The sequence below is a fragment of the Crotalus tigris genome, unplaced genomic scaffold, assembly GCF_016545835.1.
Source record: "Crotalus tigris isolate CLP2741 ecotype Arizona unplaced genomic scaffold, ASM1654583v1 scf7180000017614.5298720, whole genome shotgun sequence".
Classification (NCBI taxonomy): domain Eukaryota; kingdom Metazoa; phylum Chordata; class Lepidosauria; order Squamata; family Viperidae; genus Crotalus; species Crotalus tigris.
Window position 1 is genome coordinate 4,794,961 of NW_024096513.1, and position 23,866 is coordinate 4,818,826.

The 23,866-nt window shown below is 39.3% G+C and overlaps 1 protein-coding gene across 1 annotated transcript in view; it reads right to left on the bottom strand.

Annotated features, from left to right (window-relative positions):
* CSMD2 (CUB and Sushi multiple domains 2) overlaps nt 1-23,866 on the bottom strand; it is a 356,715-nt gene that overhangs the window by 101,224 nt on the left and 231,625 nt on the right. Inside the window, exons 25-30 of the mRNA XM_039329926.1 lie at nt 23,700-23,838; nt 18,561-18,748; nt 11,195-11,389; nt 10,606-10,722; nt 5,764-5,877; nt 5,067-5,162 (exon numbers count right to left, since the gene is read on the bottom strand). Of these exons, the coding sequence (XP_039185860.1) occupies nt 5,067-5,162; nt 5,764-5,877; nt 10,606-10,722; nt 11,195-11,389; nt 18,561-18,748; nt 23,700-23,838 (849 nt within the window). The remainder of the gene's footprint in view (nt 1-5,066; nt 5,163-5,763; nt 5,878-10,605; nt 10,723-11,194; nt 11,390-18,560; nt 18,749-23,699; nt 23,839-23,866) is intronic.

Here is a 23,866-nt window from a genome sequence, read left to right on the forward strand (position 1 = left end):
GCAGAATGAAATTTCCATCTTGAAAGTTTACCCCTAAAGTTCAGGATAAAACAGTGCACTTTGTGCTGTTTTAAGCAACATGATCCCCAAATTTGACTTTTTTAGAGAAAAGAAAAACAGAATTGCAGTAGTCAATAAAGTTGCAGAAACAGATTTTAGTCTAATGCTGTTGCTGCAGAGAGAGGACATTCTCTCTCTCTCTCTCTCTCTCTCTCTCTCTCTCTCTCTCTCTCTCTCTCTCTCTCTCTCTCTCTCTCTCTCTCTCTCTCTCTTTGTGTGTGTGTGTGTTTGTGTGTGTGTGTGTGTGTGAGAGAGAGAGAGAGCGAATTAGTCAAGCACATCCTTATTATTTGGCCTAGTTCTTTGTGTAGTGAGACTTAAGTTTAGAAATTAGAGATAGATTTGAAACCGAGATTCATTTAGAATCAACAACTGCTGGCCCAGGCAACGTGCCTCATATGTAATTCCCTATATTTAGTAAATATTGTGGATTTTCTTGGCAAGTAAAACCATGCTTGCCTCCTGTCATCTGGTTAGGGTGTATTTTTGATCCCTTGTCAAGAAGAAGGCATTCTGTGAGCTTCTCACTCATTGTGGAATGAGGTCTTCTACGACACCCAAGTAACCAGAGGCAGATTACAAGATGGATGAGAAAGGTATCACTTTGGTCAAGGTGGCCATAATACAGGATTAATCAGATCTGGCAACACTTATCTAATGATGTATCTAAAAAAAAGAGTCTTTGTGGACAGGTGACACCGTGATACGTATATGCTTAAGTGTAGATGTTGTCTTATGGAACATTTACTCAAGTCAGCAGCCTAAGAAGTGTGTCTTTGCTGCTGCTTTATTATTTATAAGTGGCCTTCAAGTAAATCCATTGCTGTTACTTCTTGGCTGGACTCAAGTTCCCGGCTGTTTGCAGAGACAATAATGCACAACCTGTTTTTAGCTTCAACTGTTTGCCACGCAGTTGCTTAAAAACAAAACAAAACAGCACCCCCCCAAAAAAAACCCCACCATCCCCCTGGCCAATATTTCTGTTGACTGGAAGATAGGTTGAGTTCAGCCCAGATTACATTTGTGATTCTAAGACAAAAGCAAAGCAGGAAATTTGCAGTTGTTCTTTCTGGATTTGAAACTTGATGTCAAGGTTCCGACTAATGAAACACTTCAAAGAACTTCCAGGCATTGTTTATCCTAAAAAGTCTTTAATCATGAAACAAAGTGTCGGCACAGCATGGTGAATGCCAAGATCTGAATTCCCCTCCCCTGAGCACATAATATTCCAGCATATTTCCCTCCTCTAATTTGCAGTCATAAATCACATTTTCCAATCAGTTTGAAGGGCAAAGTTTCCCTTCCTTCTGTAGCCTGTGGTTTGTTATCTTAACTAATCCCCACAAACATTCTTTCTCCTCCCCTCCCAGCATCATCTAATTTAACTCTAAAAATACCACACAGCTTATACAGAGAGTGGCTGCCTCTTCATATTTTGTCAAATCAAGAATATCCAGTGTTAGCAGCGTTGACATAAGAGTTTTCTGAGATCATGTCCAAGTGATACTGTCTTGTTCCAAAGCCAAAAACAGGTGTTTTTTTCTCTTTTACAACCATTACCTTGTATGTACAGGTAATCTCCAACTCACAACCAAAACTGGGACCAGAATTTCCTTTGCCAAGCAAAGCAACTGTTAAGTGTGTCACACCCAATCTTACAACCATTTTGGCCATGGTTGTTAGGAAAAATCACTGCAGCTCTCAAGTGAATCTTGCACTCATTAAGTGAATGTGGCTTCCTCCCATTGACTTTACTTGTCAGAAGCTGGTTGGGAAAGTCACAAATGGCAATTGTGAGATCCCAGGACATAGCAACCATCATATATTTATTTACCAGTTGCCAGGCACCCGAATTTTGATCCCATGATATGGCCTGAAATGGTCATCAGTGTGAGGACCAATCATGTCACTTTTTTCCGGTGCTGTTGTAACCTTGAACGGTACTTAAAGGAATGGTTTGTAGGTCGAGGAGTATCTATCCCAAACCAAAGTGATACATTTGCTGCGCGTGGTAAAGACTTGAGGACCATTTGGATGAAATAAGAGATGAATCTGATGTGAGCTTAAGAAGGTCAGGCATAAGAATTAGGAAACGCCTGTTTCCATTGCAATTTCTTATAGAAAGGCAATCAGCAAGAACTGCAGGGATGGGAGCTTGCAATTACATTTAGGAGGAAGGGAGGAAATTCTCATTTGACTTCTTCAATGTCTAGTTAAATCATTAAAAATTGCTATCAAAATATGTTTTCCAAAACAGGCTGGGTGTTGATTGAATGGCTCTCTGATTAGGCAGACAAAGCATCAGAAGGAATCCAAACTGAGCTTCTCTGGGGTGGCTCACACTTTGCTCTAAATCAAACCCCCCCCACACACTTCCAAGGGGCAACTTTGCTGCTGAGGTCCTTCTGGAGAATCACTCTCAAGGGCCTTTTTCTTATCCCCTCTGGAGAACATCAGGCATACCAGATGTGTAATTTATTAGGAGTTTCCATTGAAGCCTTTGAAAAACATCCTGGGGGGGGGGAGAAAACAAAAATCTGTGAAAAAAGTAAAGCTTGTTCAAAGAATCTAAAAGTAGCATTTCAAGAGAGGCTTTTGGTGGAAACCCAGGAAGGTACTTAGCATATACTCACAAAAGCAGCCTATTTAGGAGGGAAAGAGATGGTGAGGGGTCAGCCTCTGGATATTTTCCACTTGAAAAAAAAGCAGTGTAGTTATGGTCACTAGGGTGGCTACTGACATTTGAAACTTATAATAATAATAATAAAATTGGAAGAGACCTTGGAGGTCAACTAGTCCAACCTCCTGCTCGGGCAGGAAACTCTATATCATTTTGGACAAATGACTGTCCAGTTTCTTCTTAAAAACGTCCAGTGTTGGAGCATTCACCGCTTCTGGAGGCAGGTTGTTCCACTGGTTAATTGTTCTCACTGTCAGGAAGTTTCTCCTTAGTTCCAGGTTGCTTCTCTCCTTGATTAGTTTCCATCTGTTGCTTCTTGTCCGCCCTTCAGGTGCTTTGGAAAATAGCTTGACTCCCTTTTCTTTGGGGCAGCCCCTGAGATATTGGAACACTGCTATCATGTCCCTGAAGTGCTGGCTTGTTTAGAGTTGAGCGTGGCTGTCTTTGCTTTCTTTGCACAAGATCTCTCTGTCAGTTCTCAAGTGGGAGTCACGGAACCACTAAACCACAGAACTGGAAGGAACATCTCAACTCATTTAGTCCATTTCCTTCTCAATGCTTGATCACTGTCAGGCTCAGCCAAACATCCAGAGTTTTCAGTTCTGTACCTGCTTACATACAATAGACAGACTCTTGCCAAACTAAACCTATAGAGATATACCCTGGGTGATGGCTATCCATATGCTCTGAATCCTATCCACAAGGCTGCAATGTAATATTTTTTTTGTTTTTGAGAATTCTCCTAGTTCTGGAGTGTCTAATCTTTTTCTACTTAAAATTTTGACCATGTACTCTTATCACATAGCTGTCAGGAGACGATGCTGGCTCACTCACAAAATGGCTTCAGTGGATGACATAAACATGTACCAACATCTACTCACCTCAATATTACTTGCTAACCCTTCTGGCCCTTGTAGGACACTCCCTACATCCTTACAGCTACATTTGGTGGCTATCAACGACTTTGGAAATAAAGATGGGGATGGAAGTTGGTTTGTTCCTCATCTAAGCATTGTCATTATTGTTGTTATCTCATCAAAATGTAGATGTGTGTGCTGAAGGAGGTCACTGGTCACTGTCAACCCTGAGTCTCAAGAGAGATTGTGACAATGGAACAATTTCAACACAGACCTAGTTCTGTACCCACAATTCTTTTCCAGACAGGGGTTGCTGGAAAAAAAGATTTGCTTGGTGTAATGGAGAACTACTAAAATAGTTTCCATTTGTTCTGAGGACTCTGTAGTTTCTTATTTATATTACAAAGGGCTATAATTTTATAAATGAGAAGCATAGATGGAGCTTTACGGCATTTTTTTAAGACTAGCAAAGTAAATCAGTGGGATCTGTAATAAAGTTCTGCTGAGTTCTCATATCTAACAAACTGACCAAACTGATTTTTGGATTTTTTTTTTTTTTAAAATTCATTCCTCTTCTACTGAATTTCCATTCCAATTCTATCAGACATTGCTTAAATTCAGATTAAAGCCTAAGACATAAACTCTGATTAGCAAAATTCAAGTGCTTTCTTCACTTGAACATGCACTGCGTAAACAGGGGGATGTCAGGAGAGGTTGACAATTTAAAGGAAAAACTGATGCAATAAGATTTTACTAGGATGGATTTCTCAACAAAGACATGATAAGGCATGATAAGTTGGAGAAAATTTGAACTTTGTTTAATGAATATGAATGAATTAAGGTTTAATATTATTTTGTTATTTTAAAGAGATGGATTAACTTTGGGATTACATATATATAGGGCTGATTAATATTTTATAGCTATTAAGATATCTATTGTGTAGTGGAAGAAGAAATAAATGAGTTTGGTGATAAAATGAGGGATGTGAGAGATTAAGAATTAGAACTGATAAATTTTTGTTTTAAATTTAAACTATTGTAATTGTAAACTGATACAGTTATAATACAGGTTTAATAGTCATAGAAATTTAAAATAGAAATGGAATATTTAAATGTATTGTGTTAACTGAGGGGAATAGAGAGGGGATAGTGAAATTTATTGAGTTGTGTTGTTTATATATATTTTTACTTTTGAATGTTTGACCACTCAACCATCATGGTGGGTCCTGAGTACTTTTTGCTTAAGAATTTAAAAAAACCAATAAAATGTCTTTAAAAAAAAAAGATTTTATGTCTGAGCCCAGAAGACTTCTGAGTTTACATTTAAAGTCACTGTAAATTGCAGCGTGGCATATTCTCCATTCAGAAAACTTCGGGCCACAATCTTCCCTATTATTTCTGGAGTGCTTATGCTCTATTTTTATTTGACTGTCACAGTCAGCAGAGTTATTTCCAGACCCCTCACGTACCTTGATAGACAAAATGGAAGCCTTTGGCTGTAACCTGCCCTTTGGCACTGAATTTGATCAATATTTGGTTGGTGGTAGCCAGAGGCAAGGATTCACCTAGGAAAGGAGGAAAGAAACAAACCTTTAGCAAAAATGCAATAAAATAAGACACCTTGACTTAGTTCTTTACTAGGCTTTGGGACCACATTGCCACCTACATTTTATGAATGGCACACCTTCAAATTAGGTAAATTAAACTCCAGTAAGGTAAAAATTTTGATTTATGAGAAATTATAGCATATAGCAATGGTGGAATGACTTCCCTTTTCCCTGTGGATTGAGCTGGAAATCGCCAAGGCTAAACGTTTTAGACGACCACAAAGAACACACGCAAATAGCCATCACAGAACTGATATCAAAGCAGGAATAGGTGGAAGGGAACAAATAGACCAGGGGTAGGCAAACCTGGCTCTTTTATGACTCGTGGACTTCAACTCCCAGAATTTCTGAGTCAGCTATGCTGGCTCGGGAATTCTGGGAGTTGAAGTCCACGAGTCATAAAAGAGCCAAGGTTGCCTATCCCTGGAATAGACTGAACATACAGAGCATGGTTTTTTAACAATTACATAATCAAAGGCATGCGTACAGTTTTTGATGGACATTTCTTAGGAAGCTTTTTTACCCAGAGGAGGAAGAAACAGGCAGAACCTCTCCTTACCTGTATGAGAACCAGAGAGAGAACTGAGGAGGCGGGAATGTTGGTTTTGACCATCATGTACTTCAATGATGTCATGGAGAGCTGTCTGGAAGAAGGCAAACTGGCCAAATACCACTATCAGAAGGAAAGAAATAAATAAAGGTGGGCCATTTAAACATAGGAGGAGGTGCACACATTGATCATCACTCTCTATGAGACCAGATTGATGCCCTTGTGTTGGCAAAACTGAAGCTAAAATGGAGCTGAGAGACGTGTAAAGGTGCTTGAGCCCCAAGATTTTGAGAAGGGGCTATTAATGCACTGCATCCAACTCTCTGACCGGTTCTGGAGTCCTATTTAAAGCATCCCTGTCATTTATTTATTTTATTTATTATATATATATGCCGCTCATCTTACTGTCCAGCACCCATGTGAGAGATCAGCTTTTCTCAACCTTAGGACCTTTAAGATATGTGGAGTTAAACTCCCAGAATTTCCCAGCCTGCATTTCTCACCCAGAATTCCCCTGCAAATTGAAGGGCAATTTACCAGTTATCTGGAATAGAATAGAATAGAATAGAATAGAATAGAACAGAGCAGAAGGAATGAAGAATAGAATAGAATAGAATAGAATAGAATAGAATAGAATAGAATAGAATAGAATAGAATAGAATAGAATAGAATAGAATAGAATAGAATAGGATAGGAGAACAGAACAGAACAGAACAGAACAGAAGGAATGAAGAATAGAATAGAATAGAATAGAGAACAGAACAGAACAGAGGGAATGAAGAATAGAATAGAATAGAATAGAATAGAATAGAATAGAATAGAATAGGAGAACAGAACAGAACAGAACAGAAGGAATGAAGAATAGAATAGAATAGAATAGAATAGAATAGAATAGAATAGAATAGAATAGAATAGAAGAGAAGAGAAGAGAAGCTAGAAGGGACCTTGGAGGTCTTCTAGTCCAGCCCCCTGCTCAAGCCAGAGAACCTATACTGTCTCAGACAGGTGACTGTCCAGCCTGTTCTTAAAAACCTCCAGTGATAGAGCTGGTTCAGCTGTCAAATTGCTCCTACAGTTCAGAGCTTTTTCCTAACATTCAATCAATATTTATCCTCCATGAATTAAAATGATTGTTATAAACCTCCTTTCTGTGATCAGAATATGTCTTGGCCTTCTTCTGCGTGATATATTTTTATTCTGCATGATATCCCCCTTTCTGTATGTATTTGACCAAATGCTGAAGTTAGCAGATGTATATAAATTTATTCCCTCTTCCAAATTTATCCCAGAAGAGGGAATTAAGCTATTTCCCAAAGCACATGAAGGCAGGACAAGAAGCAACGGGTGGAAACTAATCAAGGAGAGAAGCAACCTAGAACTAAGGAGAAACTTCCTGACAGTGAGAACAATTAACCAGTGGAACAACCTGCCTCCAGAGGTGGTGAATGCTTCAATACTGGAGGTTTTTAAGAAGAGACTGGACAGCCATTTGTCCGAAATGGTGTAGGGTTTCCTGCCTGAGCAGGGGGTTGGACTAGATGACCTCCAAGGTCCCTTCCAACTTTACTACTATTACTATTATTAAATGCCACTTCAATGTGGACTAATATGCTTAATAGAATTTGACCCCCACAGAACATGACCAAGAAAAGAGGGGGGGAGGGTCAAATGAGAAGGGATGGAGCAGTGAGGGGAAGAAACTGGCTTAAAATTTGGTGGACTCTTTTAGAAAAGTCGCTTTTCCTTAGAGTTTGAATACCTACAACTAGATAAGGGCCACTTATATACTGAAACCAGTAGGATTATGAAAGACTCTCTTCTATTCTATTATAACAGCAGTTTGAAGCTCTGAGGTTTCATCCTTCTGCGCAAGAAGAGTCATTGGAAATATTGACAACTTCCAGCACGTTGCAGTCAATGGACCAATTTGGGATATTATCCGCTGTTGTTCTGTTTCTGAAACTCTACCTTTGCTTGTCCTGTTGGTATCTTCAGCAATTCAAGAAGGGAAAGGATGAATGCAGGAAGTATTAGAAATATACAAATGTGAAGGTCAACTTTGACTTGGATTTAAGTTCACCCCGTTTTGGATTGGTTTGGCTACAGCAGTGCACTAGTTTATTCATCCAATCTGTTGGTTCATATGTTTAATAAGTATATAGCTGCATTTTCTGGTCTGGTTTTATTTGATTCTGAATCAAAGCATGTTTGACCTTGAGTCATAGGAATTTATGGTTCCAACCAATGGGAGGTGGCAGGACACACATTTGAAACTGAATTATTTATGTTTAATTGCAACTATTTTTAAAATGAGCTATATTCCTGCTTTGGGATTTTCCTACGAGTAACAAGCAAGACATAAATAATATGGGAAAAATAATAATTTTAAAAAAGACTCACTGATTGCTCATTACTGAGAATGGCCAAATGGTAATCAGTGAGTCAAGGTTGGCATTGACACATTTTTTCCCTCTGCTGTATGATAGCCTTGCCAGATTTTAATCGTGACGTTATAATAAATTTCATACCTGGGAATAGGAGAAAATGTGCAAGCTGTGAAAAACTGAGACTACGACCCTTTGCAGGTTTTTAAAATATATTTCATCTCTTAATTTTTAAAACTTGGATTTCACTTTAGCTCTATAAAAAGAGACTCAAGGATGCTCAAATACTAATAGAGTTTTTTTGTAATAAAACTGATATCAAATTTATCATATCTAGGCTCATTCTTGCCGAATGCTAGGGGAAAAAGTCTTCTTGACAGTAAGAGAAATTTGGCAATGGAAGCAATGATCCAGGGAGTGGTAGGCTCCACTTCACCTAGATGTGTCCATATGTATGTTCAAAAATGGACTTTCACCTGGGGGGTGGTGGTTAATTTGGATTTCTCCATTGATCAAGACATTTCAATGATCCTTGCCAGCTCTGCGATTTTATTTTTCCACCCTTACTGAAGCTAATGGACCTTTAGCTAGTAACATATTGAACCAGCTACAAACAATGTCAGGGCCTAGAAGAGGAAACATACAGCCATGTATCAAAAACGTTTGTGGTACTGATTTCTATGCAGTTTTATGCCAAAGCACTAAAGCTCCTTGAAGTTGTAAAATTCTTTAATGGCATATGCATAATTCACAATCTATAGGGGAAAACAAAACCATCTTATTAGTCATTCAGTGGAATGTCTGGCAAGAAAAATCAAGAAAGATACTGTATAAAGAAGGACTTAATTCCAAGCAAATTGTTATTCTCTAGAACAGAGGTCCCCAACCTTTCGGGCACCAGAGACCGGTTTGGTGGAAAGAGGTTTTTCCGCAGACTGGAGGGCGTGTGGTTTTGTGTGCTGACTGCATCCCAAAGATGGGGCTTTGCTTGTTTGTGTGGACCGGTTGCTGATATGCCTTGGCTTGGTACTGGTTCATGGATTGGGGGTGGGGACCCCTGCTCTAGATGTCTGTTGGGACATGTCAGGAATTCTCTCCCCATATCTAAAAAGCATAAGGATATGTCAGGAATTCTCTCCCCATATCTAAAAAGCATAAGGATATGTCAGGAATTCTCTCCCCACATCTAAAAAGTACAAGGATGTGAAAGGATGATCCAATAATTCCCCACCACCACCACCACAAGATATGAGTCTAAGCAGCTTCAAGAAGGCTTTAGGCCAGGGGTGTCAAACTGCCAGTCTGTGGGCTGGACACGTCATCCGGAAGCTGTGCTCACCCCATTGCCAGCAATGGCAAAACAATTCCGATACGTTGCGTGACGTTTGACGTGTCTGCTTTAGGCACATGCATGCACAAATGCATTTGTGTCAGTTAAAGTCACTGGAACTTCAGGTATTGGTTCAAAATTAACTTAACACTGAATGCAAGTTACTAAGAGAGACTAGCAGCTGAAAGAAATTATTTTCCAAATTTATGCAACTTGTTTTTCAGCTTCTCAGCTTCAATACGTGACATCAATAACTGAATCCTACTGTGATCTGATTGGCTCATTGCCGAAACAAGATGACACCCGATTGGCTCTCTAAACACTCATGCTCATTGGCTACAATCAGATGAAGGAAAGCTACCTGAGATCAACCTAAGCAAGTTGTGCTTCCTTTTTCTGGTTATTCGGCTATAACTGTTCATAGAACATAGTACAGATAATTGAACAAACTATGTTGCATTACATTCTTGATTAAATTATCTTTCCATTGATATATAATTTGATGGTACTACTCCAAAAAAAGTGGTGTTATTAGCCATCAAACCTCAAAAATACACTTTTTCCCAAAAAGGTTTCCACAATTTTGGCCACTACTGTAAAGTGGGACTAGAATCCATGATCTCCTGGCTTCTAATCCAGCACCATCATGACCATACCAAACCAGCTCTTGTTACCTTCAAGTCAACCTTGACTCTTGCTGATTACATGAACAAGTGCCTGCCACTTTCTAGCCATGATTTCAGAGCCATGATTGCTTCCTTCCTGGGGCGGAGAGAAAGTGATTGGCCCAAAATCACCCAGCTGGTTTCATGATTACAGCAATGCCCATGGCCTCCCAGTTTTGAACCTGGTGTCTTAACCACTATCCCAAACTGATTCTAAGAAATAACCCTACCCTTTTGAGAAATTGTTTTAGACTTTTTCTGTCTGCAGGATAAATTGAGAGATGTTATCCGCATAATGTTTCAGCTGGCAAATTTGGTGAAGAATCTTGAAAAGCCCTGTATACTCAGCTACGGATTCCACCATTCCGTATGGTGCCATTAAGAACTCCTGCCTCATATTACCTCTGCTCACCTTTCTGTATCAACACTACAACCAGAAAAGGATCAGAAGGCATGAACAATAGGGATATACCATAATCTTTGGGCACAACGATGAAATACAGGCACACTTGTCCACTGGTGTAGTTCTGAGGATAGTTGGGGGACAGGACGACACCATCCGACCCCGTGTACTGACCTCCACATGGTGCTACAACACGGAGAAAGGAAAAATGAGGTTAGCTTCTGATGTTTGCCTCCTTTTTCTTCCCCAGATTGCTGGCCCAGAATACCCTATTAATTCAATAGGCAATAAGCAGCAGGCATGCTGCAGGATGCATCTTAAGCACAACCTGTGCCTGATACATTTTTTATAACTTATGCTGCATTATACACTGGGAGCAATAAAACCCTAATGAATGGTTGTTCTACAGAAATTGATTTCAAATGGTGGAGAATTTCAAGGAATGCCCTAGATAATGAGGTTGTTGGCCTGGGGGACATGATATGGAAAACAAAACATTTCTGAGATGGAAAATAAATATATATTTTTTAAAGTTGTTCTAGCCACTCTACAATTCTCATAATTTCACTTTTAAGTTCAGTTCTCCTCTATCATGTATAGGTATGTGTATCAGAAGAAGAGCGACACTCAACCTGAATTCAGAAGACCTCCAGCTTACCTGTGCACATGGGCCTTGGCTTGTTCCACACAGGTTTCCCATCTCCTCCCATGACACACGTCAGAGTGGACACCCCTTCAATCACATAACCACCGTCACAGTAGTATGTGATTGTGGAGCCCAGTTTCAGCTCACTTCCAGCTCGAGTCCCATTCTTAATCAGACCTGGATCAAAGCAGGATTCTCTGGGGTTTTCTGGAAAAAACAACAACAATAACAACCCATACACAATCTGAACATCAGTTTCCTGATACTTCTAGCCTTGTTTTCTTAGCCTGAGCACAAAATTTCCACTAGAATTTTGTGGAGCAAGAAATGTTCCACTATCTGGAAAAGCCACACACAGCCATTTTAAATTACAGTAGGTATATACAGGAAGTCAAATAAAGTCAAGGATATATTAAGGAACCCAGAGACGCCAGGTACAAAATTCTATATTTATTCTTTTATTGTTTTGGAAATAGTGACAAAAAGAAACAAACAAACAAAAAAAGAACAACACGTAAAGATGAAAGTGTAGACATTATCAAAGAAAAAGAAACAAGCAAAGTGCCTTTTTTTTTAAAAAAAATAATAACAATAAAGAAAAAAAAGTATATCAAGTGACAGTAAAAATGTGGTGGAATGTAGTCTGGATTCCCAGAAAGTGGGGAGGGGGGGGAGGCTGCCTCCCAGAAGGCAAAGAGGCAGCAGAGCTTGGAAAGTCTGATCAGCAGGAAGAGGTTAAGATTGGTTTCTCACTAGCAGTTCACAGTAGTTCCCAGAATATATCTATAGTTATACAGATAGTTGCTTTAGTCTGACAAGATCCTCCCGATAGGTGAAGAACAATAAGGGAAACTACCCTTAAGTAATTCCACATGTCAATCTTGTTTCTTTGGCCTGAGAAAATAGTTACAGTTCTACTGAAGTCTCAAAGATGCTCTTCAAAAGGTAACTGGACTTTTAAGAAAGTCTAGTTTCTAAGAAAGTCCACCTGCCTTTGAAAAGCACCTTTGGGACAACCATGATCTGGATTATTGGAAATCTCCATAGACAGTTCCAGGGGTAATTATTTAATGCAATTATTATTTGAATACATATAACTAATTCACTGATATAACTATTATTTTTGACCTATTGTATTTTGTATAACAAGGCCCATATTTCATTATCCATACAACATCTATCGGCAGTAGGTGACAAGTGCAATCAAGTCCTCAATCCATTGAGTAAAATGTGCCATACATTTATCTTTCCAGTGGTGCAATATCAATCTTTAAGCTATAGCCCTTCCTATAGCTGCCATAAAGAAGAGGGAATCAAGCTATTTTCCAAAGCACCTGAAGGCAGGACAAGAAGCAATGGATGGAAACTAATCAAGGAGAGAAGCAACCTAGAACTAAGGAGAAACTTCCTGACAGTGACAACAATTAACCAGTGGAACTACCTGCCTCCAAAAGTGGTGAATGCTCCAACACTGGAAGTTTTTAAGAAGAGACTGGACAGCCATTTGTCCGAAATGGTGTAGGGTTTCCTGCTTGAGCAGGGGGTTGGACTAGATGATCTCCAAGGTTGTTGTTGTTGTTGTTGTTGTTGTTGTTGTTATTAGTGCTACTGATGTCATGAATACCAATACTCAAATCCATGTAAACTTAGATTTACAGCCCTTGAAATCAGTCTCTACAGCCTGAAATGGAGAGTGAATGGCTGAATTCAGGGTTAGTGGAATAGCTTATTAATTCCAGACTTGTCCTGCTCAGAGGCCAATTACTGTCTGCCTGTTGCAAGAATGGACGTTGCAAATCTCGTTGCTTCAACTCAGGGGAAAAGAAAGGTTCTAGTCTTAAGCCATGTCTAGCCAAGGCAGAGACCTCACGGGTCTATCAATCAGAAATTTTATTTACCTGCGGAAATGTAAATTCTCACATTTCTGTTTCCATGCTTCTGTGTCTGAAACACTTGCCTCAAAGCCAAAAGAAACTCAGTCCCAGATCATTGTCTATGTTTGTTTGAGATCCAGGATTGGAGTATATGTGTCTGTGTGTCCAAAAGGCAAGCTGGTCATGTGATTGATACTTCATCCTCTTTCAATGTGCTTCAAAATATACATTTTGTAATTTTATTAGTTTGTTTTTTTTTTAAAAAAATCGTCTTTATCAATCAACTTATAAATTGAAAACAATTACTTTAATTATTTATTTCTATTAAAAACGTGGTATGATCAAAGTCACATCGGTGAGGTATTTGCAATTTTTGCAATGCTTGCAAAATAAATAAATAAATAAAGGGGCGGGATATCAATCACACAACCTGCAGCAGCCATCTTGATTGTTTTGCCTTTCTTCTTTTAGATACTCCCTGGATTCAATTCCAAGAAATATTGGAGAATGCCATATGGTGAAAAGCGTTCCATTATTTAAAGAGAACATAACAGCCCAAACTGCAATTATAGCTTTTGTTAAGGATCCCTGCTTATGAAAAACAGCAAGGAAACAATCTGCTTTTCTGAACAGGCCAATTGCTATCTGCACTGGCTTTAATTATAATCAGGCTATAAGATAATGTATAATTATACTCAGGATGGAGATCGTTCAAAACAACAACAGAAGCATCAGTAACTGTTGGAAAAGAAAGAGTGGGATCTGACAAACAGAAATCAAGAAAAAAATATATTGGTGGACAGAACCCAGTTTGGGCTAATCCTTCATCACAGCTTTGAGCAGAAAGAACATCTACAGCATCCAGGTAGATGTGGAAGAAGCAGGAAGCATGTTTTTTCAAGAGCTATTTATGGATACAGACGCTCTCTATATATGTTTTCTGAGGTTTTCGCGGGTTTTTGTATGTAGGTCTTTGGTTATTCGGGTTTTCTCCCACATCAAATTGGAAGTGTCTTGGCGACGTTTCGATGAAGTCCCATTCGTCATCTTCAGGCTGGTGTTTTCGGCTTCTTGATCCTAGAAGCACGAAGCCGAAAACACCATCCCGAAGATGACGAATGGGACTTCGTCGAAACGTTGCCAAGACACTTCCAATTTGATGCGGGAGAAAACCCGAATAACCAAAGACCTACATATGTATGTGTATATATATATTACAATGGAGAAAAACAAACAAACAAACAACTTTCAATTCCAGTGTCAATGGTGGGTCCAGAAGTTCTGGCTCCATAGCCATAGAGCAGATGTGACATGAGTAAAATTGATGCACTGCAGCTTTAAGAAAGTTACCTTGGAAAATGTAGGAATTGCAAAAGCTGGCCGAGGGCTATAAATTCCTGCCCCACATTAACCTAGAAGATGCTGATTGTATTAGAATTTATAAAAAATCTCTCCGACTGAGCAAAGGTCCCTTTCCAGAGCAAATCTCTTAACTTGATGAGCAACACAGCCAAGATAATTGAAAGGTGATTACAGACAGTTTTGTCGCCAAGGAAGGGGCTTCTTTTAACTCAATGAGGTTTACTTCTAAGCAGATGAGCACAGTGGTCAGTTTTAACAGACGGACAAAAAAATAGAGAGATATTAAAAAATCAGTCAAGACTTGAAACAAAGAAATTAGCCAAATGCGTGGGTTTTTTTTTTTCTCACTTTCCCATGTGTAATCTTTTTTTTCTTCTTTCTTCATGCATAAAATATAATTAGAGGCTTTGATTAATCCAGAGATTTTGTCATTTGAAAATTGCTCATTAAAAGACCAGAACTTTTTATTATATTTTATTTTAATTGTGAACAGCATGGCCCTGGCACAATCAGAAAGCATATTTGGGAATTAGATTGTCATGGGGAGGGCGAGGAGGAGGAGGAGGAGGAGGAGGAGGAGGAAGAGGAGGAAGAGGAGGAGGAGGAGAACAAGCTTCTTTCTCTCTTCCTCCAATGGTTCAAACTTGTCCTGTTAGCATTTCCTCATTAAGTAGGTCATCCGTTCTGATTTCCTTGCAAATTGCTTTTGTACCATTAGCAAAACTCTGTTTTCTAGGTGATGGATGGACACATGGGAAATGAGTCTGAAGTATTTCTGGATTGAGACTTCCAAAAATACACGCCTTCCCTTCAGATCTGTAAAAAGGGTATTGTTTTCACATTGGAGGTGATAGTCACAGTCTATTTTCTCGGCTGCCCAGGGCCTTCTCACATCTGTAAAAGTCTCCTGTCAGAAAGAGTTCACCAACAGCTAAAGATATTGTCTACATGCAATAGTTTGAACTGTGGGGTCCTTGGTGCTCTCTAAGCTTGGGTGTTTTGTTATGTAACAGCATCAGTACTAGAAGAGAGTGGAATTTGCTGTCTTTTTATCTACAACTGGCCTGTCCAGCTGATGTTGGTGGGAGTGTTCTTGATAGTTCCTTGATTAGGCTGTTTACTATTTGATTGTTTGTCTCAGTTAGTAGTTCCTTGATTGGGGTATTGTTTACTGCTGGATTGTTGGTCTAGTATTAATCTTGGTGTTAATTGCTGCTTATCCGGGTTTTGATTGCTGGTGAAGTGATCTTGTGGTCTTTTAGCTTTTTGATTGTCTCTTTTGAATGGTATGTAGGTTTATTTCGATGTGCCGATTGGTGGCTGATTTGCCTGAGTGCCAGGCTTCCAGGAATTCTCTTGTGTTTTTGGACTTAGATGATCTAGGTCTAGGATGTTCAGTTCCCCAGTTGAAACTATGGTGAAGTCTGTTGATGTGTTGTTCAACTGAGGAATTTTCCTCAGGTCTTCTGACTGCTAGTTGGTGTTCATGGATGCTTTCTGCTTGTCTTCTGCCCATGTATCCTACACAAGGGGATGCTACAATCCTTACATTGTATTTTGTAGATGTCTCCTGATTTTTTTTTCTTTCTTCTGAGCTACTGAGTCTTTTGGTCTACTTAAGATGTTTGGGAGGGCTTGAGTTGGTTTGCGTGCTAGTCATCTACCATATAATCTTACCCCCCCCCCGTTGTGACCTAGAGTGATTGCCTGGATGATGCTAGGTCATAAAAGCCATTCTTCATAGATCAATGCCAATAAGCCACTGATAAGTCAGAGAAACAGGGAAATAAATTGTTCTTCTCTTTCCACAGTGTTTAATTCTAAAGCTTATTACGAAGCCAGTTTTTGCTAAAAGAAAAAAAATCCTCTGTCCTGCTATATTCCTGTGATCACTCTACACTTATTCTTGTTGTTTTGAAGAGCCAAGTTGTCTTTTATCTAAGCAGCAGCTACATCTTTGGCTTGACACGATGCCTCCCACCCCCGTCAGGCGTCTCAGCTACAGGCTTGATCTCTGTCTTGATGCTTACTTGGAGAGGAATAAAATAACACTTCACATTGCACATCAAAGTACTGACAGAGAAAGAGGAAGGGCTCGCAAACTCCACTGAATGTAGTGTTTTCTTGAAGGTCTTTTCCCAGGGTACTTTCTTCCTATAACCATCTTAAAATGATGCTGGATGTCCTAGTCATCCACTACAGCAGCCTTAGATCCCAACCCCTCCAGGCATGTAGGATCTGCTCCTCCTGAACCTCCTGGACCATTGCTGGAAAGAATTACTCCACCACTTCTGGAGAACATCAAGAGGATAACCCTTGAATATATGTCCCTAGTCCATTGCTACCCACAATCATGGCTTTACACCACATCAATCATAGATCATCATCTCTATGACAGTTTAGAGTAGTGCTTCCCAAACTTCATTATCCAAAACCTGTCAGAAAATCTCATCAAACTTCAAGGACCAGTCCTTCTTTCAGGACTCTCATAACTTCTAACAGTCAACTGAACAAATTATTGTAATTCAAGAACTATCTGTATTGTAAAAGTGATATCACTGAATGAGTTTTGTCATTTCAACAAATTACCATTGGTAATCTCATTGATTTTTATCTTAATAGGAATACTTTGGGAGATTTTCAAGTATGTTTTAGTACCTGTGGCAATCTTTAAGTCAATTTAAATGTCCCTGTTGTGGTGAGCAATGGGCTCATAGGACATTGCACCCCACCCCCCCATAAAGACCACTTTAACCCAATTTGGAATTTATTTTATTTGGTTCTGCTTAGCATTTTTAGCTTGTGTATCCAGGCATAAAAAAAATCTCTTTACTTGAATTTATCCTCCATTGATTACATAGACACAGCTAGGTAGTTTTCTTAGAAACTCTACAAAAGTACTTTGCCACTGCCTTCCATCTAGGAGTTTTATTTCCTTGTGGTTTCCCACCGAGAGAGAGAGAGAGAGAGAGAGAGAAAGAGAGAGAGAGAGAGAGAGAGAGAGAGAGAGAGAGAGATGCACATACACGCACATGCTTTGTTTTAACCATTCACTTATTTGCACATCTATGCAAAGTAGAAGAAAGGCTGGGCACAACTCTGTCTATTTGGAGTGTGGGCATCACAAGCCAGATGCTTCAGTTAGGTGATTCACCCCATGTCACTTTCTTCTGACATGACAAAGTGTCTCAAAGTGGTGGCACTACTCTATGTGAAGAGACAACGCAATGCCAGCTGGCCAGATTGCCATTATCAACCTCCTGTTCATGGGCAGTTGCTCAGACTGATGTGCCAAGATGATCTCTCTTGTAGCAAGGTCTATATGTCCCTACGTTCTATCAGTTAGAGTGTTTGTTTCATGAACCAAAGAACAAAGAAAACTTGAAAAAGTTTTCTTCTCCATTTTGAATGAACTAGGGTTGGAAAGAGGGAAGGGTAACAGATAAAAATGAGATCAATGCATGCTCCGTAAAATACAAATAGTTTTTCCTCCCACCTCCTTCCCTCTGGTGCATGCTAAGTTCCCGTGTGTATCAAACAAATCTTTTAAACCCTCTGCAGCATGAAAGTATTGCACCTGATGTGCTTCAATAGGGCAGAAACCAAAAGCTAGAAAGGAATAGAAAGAGAGCACACTCTGCTCTCAGGGACTGGATTGCTCTAATACAGAGAAGGAATGGGAAAAGGGCAAAATAAAACATGTAACTCACCTCTACAATTTCCTCCCACTCCTATAATGCACTGACTTAGCAGATGACTTTTTTTTTTCAAATATATATATATTTTCTAATTCCTTTCTTACATGGGCTTAATTTTCAGACTTTACCATATAACAAAAATGATTACATCAGCTTTATTGCATGCTTTTTAACTGATTATTGGACTTGACTCCAGCAGCTATAATTCCAGGGTACAAAACCACATCATCACAAAGGTTACGAGAGTGGGCTCAATGGGTGGAGAAAGACGGAGCTGAATTCCAATATATCTATCCAATATATTTAAAAGCACTCACAAATGCAGAAATAGATTTATTTTATTTTTTTTTGCAGCTGACACACCGGAATCAAATGAGGTTTGAATCTGCTTGCAGGTACATGAAGGAAAACAGTAAGGATGACATGCATCTCTACAAGACATACCTGTGTAATGGATGACAAATCCTGTGTTGCTGACAGAAGCATCACTCCGGAAGGCCAGGAAGAGGTTGTTACTGCTGCTTTCAATCCTCTCTGGTACTTGGGTATCATAGAAACTCCCAATCAGGGGACTAAGTGAGCTGGGCCCATCATAGATGTGCAGGAAATCATACCCGGGTTCCAGATTAAACCTGAAAGGGAAAAATAAAGAAAACTAAGTGTATAAAACATCTGACTACAAAGACCAGCGATATAATGGAACTCTCTCAGCCTCAGAACAACAATGGACATTGGCAAAACATTGTGAGACAAGAACAGAGGCATGTTCATACAGATGTCAACGCTGCTAATATTGAATAGTCTTGCTTTGACAAAATATGCAGAACTGTCTGGTATTTTTAGAGTTAATTCAGATGACAGAGAAAAGGGAGAGGAAATAACAAAAGCCCGGGAAAAGGAACGGAAGTGAATCTCTGCCCTCTGGGCTAATTGGAAGATGTGACTTGTGACTGCAAGATAAGGGAGGGGTTTAGCAAGAAAAGTTAGATGCCAGCAAGAGGAATTCAGATTGTGGCATAAACCTCCATCATGCCTGTGCCGACATTAATAATAACAATAAATGACTTTTAGGAAAATCAATGCCTGGAAGTTCTTTGAAGTGTTTCATTAGTCAGAACCATAACAATATATATATATATAATTTCATTAAAAATTTGAAACCAGTAAAAACAAATAGATGCGAACAACCAGGATAAAATTAAACTAAAAAACGTTTAATAAAATGCTGAGCTTTTGTCGATTAACACTACCGACATCATCAGAGCTTAAGAATAGGTCAATGGGAGTCTCTTTTTATAACACTGGCCGGTTTTGCGCATGGCTCCTGGTCATCGGTCCATCCAGTAATCTTATTTGTTTAATTCCTAGGAGATGCGCATTGGCTGTTTTCTTGATACTTTTTAAGGTTGTCATTCTGTTGTTCACCTCTCTTCCTCCAATCTCCCCCTTTGTACATGCACGGTTGTCCATTACCCCACCACTGGTTCCCAAAGTTACCATTTTCCTTTCCCCTCTTTTTTGGCCATTCACTTCCTTCGTATGTGTCCAATTGTTTACCTCCACCCTATTGAGTCTTAGGCTTGCTGAAGACTAGAAGCATTTCAGACTAGAAGCATTTGAAATGTGGATTTACAGGCTGCTGTTACGTATAAGCTGGATTGACAAGATCAGAAATGAGGAGGTGATCAGCCACCTGGGAAAGCCAAGGGAAATCATCAAAACAATTAAAAAATGAAAATTAGAATATTTCGGACATGTGATGCAACACCCAGAAAAATACGGCATACTCCATTTAATCCTCCAGGGAAATATGGAAGGCAAATGAAGTCCAGGCAGAAGAAGAACATCATGGCTTCAAAATCTAAGGGACTGGTTTGGACAAAACTCAGCAGCACTTTTTCATGTGGCTGCTGATAAAACCAGGATATATATATATTGTTTCCATATCGTTTGGTGTATTGTGAGCTGCCCAGAGTCATTTGGAATTGGATGTCATCAAATCAATTGACAAATGAAGAATAAAACTGTACCTGGGGCTTGAAGAAATGTCCTTGTTATTCCTTTATACAAGGCAAGGCACAGAAAGGAGAGTAAATGGAAAATCTACACATGGGCTATTTTATTAACTATGTCTGGGAAGAGACCTAGTAGAATTCTGGTTAATTGGGTACAAAGGGTGGCAATAAATAACATTTGGGAAGTGGTTTTGATGTCAGGCTGTGCAGACAAGATTTTTTGCTCTCCAGAAGGCATTGAAAAATATATGAATGTTAAGAAAAATACCGCATTTTTGTTGACTTGGAGAACATTTATGACAAATGGGAATTGGCTGGAGTTATGGAAAAAAATTATACATTTTTGAAAAGTGGTAGAGCTATAGATTGTAAATTGCTACAAATTGTATGAAAGGATGGTTATATAAATTGTATGGGAAGATGACTGCTGAAAGTGGTAGAGCTATAGATGATGAAAATGAAGCATGAATATAACTGCAGCAAGATTATTATATGCACAAAGATGGAAAGATTGAGCACTATCTGCAATGGAGGGACAGTTGGTGAAGAGGATGAAATTTGCTGAGATGGTTAAATTGATTTCTTTGATCAGAGAAGAGGTAATATATATGTGTATTGGAAACTTCTTGTAGACATTTTACGTGGAACAGAAAAAAATGAGCTTATGATTTATGGTATTGATGTTTACACAAAACATATTATAGAAAGAGAATTATGTTGTAGCCATAGAGGAAGAGGTAAATCTATAATTAAACTTCTAACTGGTTCAAAGTAGACTGGATGTCCCTTCTTTAAATCTTTTTTATTTTTATTTCTATTCCTCTTCCCTTTTTCTTTTTATATATTTTTCCTTTCATGCACTTTTAGCATTTTCTTTGATTTTTTTCTTCTTTTCTTTTTCTCATTCTTTATTAGTTTGTATTAGCTTGCATGCTCCTTCCTAAAATCTTTAGTAAAATATGACAATGAATTTAATTAAAATAGTTTAAATGATTAAAGAAAAAAGCATGAATGAAGGCTAAATGAATACCTAGCAAATAAATCAACAAAGAGCAGGAGTTCTAATGCCCCCTCCGTTGTTCAGTGGCTATGTATTTATAAATTGTGGTGGCAGCAGAAGTGTGTTGGTTGGTGATATGAATGTATATCTACTTTTGTAAGGAGATAATGGCATGTTGTAGGCTTAAACGCAGAATGCTCTGCAGGAAATGTTATGATGCAAGAAGCAGCGTAGACTTGAAAGGTACTGTAGTGAATCTACAGTTGCGCTTCGCTGCAAAAGCAGAGGGCAGCTTAGGCATCAGTAACAAAAAACTATGTCATGTAGATTAATTTGTATACCGTGTATACCGTGGGAACTTTAAGATGTGGGAATCCTACTAGAAAATGTGGTTTGCTGCAAGAAATGAATATTTTATGAAGGAAGCAACACCAGCTTTGTATAACAATGAGCTTCTATCCAGGTTTTTTTACAGGTATTTCTCAACTTACTGCACAACAGCCTTAGAATGGGTGCTTTACACTTTGTAAAGTACTGCTGGCCCTTACAAAAGGTTGCACATACTCCTACAGTCATATGATCATGCTGTCAACCCTGCTAACATTGGATGTTCTTGCTTTGACAACAGATGGAGATGCAGCCATTTCCCTTATGTTTTACTCTTAGAATTAGAGTTAGAATTAGATGATACTGGGGGGGGGGAGGAGGAATGTGCATGGGAGTTTAGTTAAACATAACAATATTGTAACTAGGGTGAGAACCAAGGGTTTTTGAAATAAGAGAAGATAAGAAATGGCGGGTTGAAGAACTGGAGGGAAAGCTTGCATTCCAAACTAATTGGAGAATGTGATTTATGACTGCTAATTAGAAGAGGGAATTGTGCTGGGGGGGGAATTCAGATTTTGGCTTTGCCTATGTAAGTGCCAATGCTATGCTACTCGAATAAAGATTCTTTAAGGTAAACAATGCCTCAAAGTTCTTTGAAGAGTTTCATCTGTCGGAGCCATGACACATGCTCTGGATGCCTAGCTGAACTACTACATTTTTGACCAATATATCTCCACTCACTTTGGGGCATAGACATTTTGATTTTTTTCCCAATAGTCTTCCTATGATCCCGCATCAAGGCAGGTCTTTCCCCAGATAATAGAGAAGGTTTGCAACTATCTGTTGGCATAGTTGATTCTTTTTCTGTGAATCAACCCCCCTCTTTTCTGGGAAACTGTCAGAGACAGTAACAACACAGAAAGGGGTGGTGTTTTTTTGTTTTTAGTATATGGCGTATATAATCAAGGAAGTCTACAATGTTTTTTTTTTTACTACAGAAGATTTCTGGCAGCCTAAGATTGCTACTTCATTTTGTTCATGTGTGTGCACTACTCATGGCATACCATAGGGGGCGAACTAGTTTTGCACCAGCTGACTAGCAGCATTCGACAGAATGTCGGATAATGTTGAGACTCTAGAAAGAGTACAGAGAAGAGCAACAAAGATGATTAGGGGACTGGAGGCTAAAGCATATAAGGAACGGTTGCTGGAATTGGGAATGTCTAGTTTAACAAAGAGAAGGACGAGGGGGGACATGATAGCAGTGTTCCAGTATCTCAGCGGCTGCCACAAAGAAGAGGGAGTCAAGCTATTCTCCAAAGCGCCTGAAGGCCGGACAAGAAGCAACGGATGGAAACTGATCAAGGAGAGAATCAACCTGGAAATAAGGAGAAATTGCCTGACAGTTAGAACAATTAACCAGTGGAACAACCTGCCTCCAGAAGTGGTGAATGCTCCAACACTGGAAGTTTTTAAGAAGAGACTGGACAGCCATTTGTCTGAAATGGTGTAGGGTTTCCTGCCTGAGCAGGGGGTTGGACTAGATGACCTCCAAGGTCCCTTCCAACTTTATTATTATTATTATTATTATTATTATTATTATTATTATTATTATTATTATTATTATTATTATTGATCATCGCACAGTCAGCCAGATGTTCAGACTGGATTTGGCATTTTGTCTACCTATCGAGTCCTTACCCAGGACCTGGGATAGGCAGATGTGGATGTTTGATGGTATTACAGGTATTGTTGCAGGATGGAAGCAGTTCCTAGTAAGGCCGACTTTTGCAATTGACTAATAGCAAATATTATTATTATTATTATTATTATTATTATTATTATTATCATCATCATCATCATCATCATCATCATCATCATCATCATCATCATCATCTGGGCTTTCTTCCCCCGACTTTGCCTCGCATCCGGTCAGATCCAGCCCCAGCAGGAAACGCTGCTAGCTTTTCCCACCAGAGTGGTACCTATTTATCTGCTTGCATTTTACATGCTTTCGAACTGCTAGGTGGACAGGAGCTAGGGGCAAAGGATAGGAGCTCATTCTGCCATGCGTGTTATGGGCTTGAACCACCAGAGTGCCAACCATTTCTTGCTGACAAATCGAGTGTCATTCAGCCACTGTGCCATTGGACCCCCTCTAGTACAGAAAGGTGATTTCTTCAGAGAGAACCAACAGGTTTAATCTCAGTTTACTGAGTTGCATCTATATCTTACACTTACGTTTGAAACACCAGAGCAATGACATAATCCGGGGAGACGGTCAGCTTCCAATCGCACTCTTTTCCTGGAGGGTAAGGCTCTGGGTAACCGGGGGACAAAATAACCCCGGAAGGTCCAGCCAGGATCCCACCACAAGGTGCTAAAGGAGGAGAGGAGAGAGCAGAACC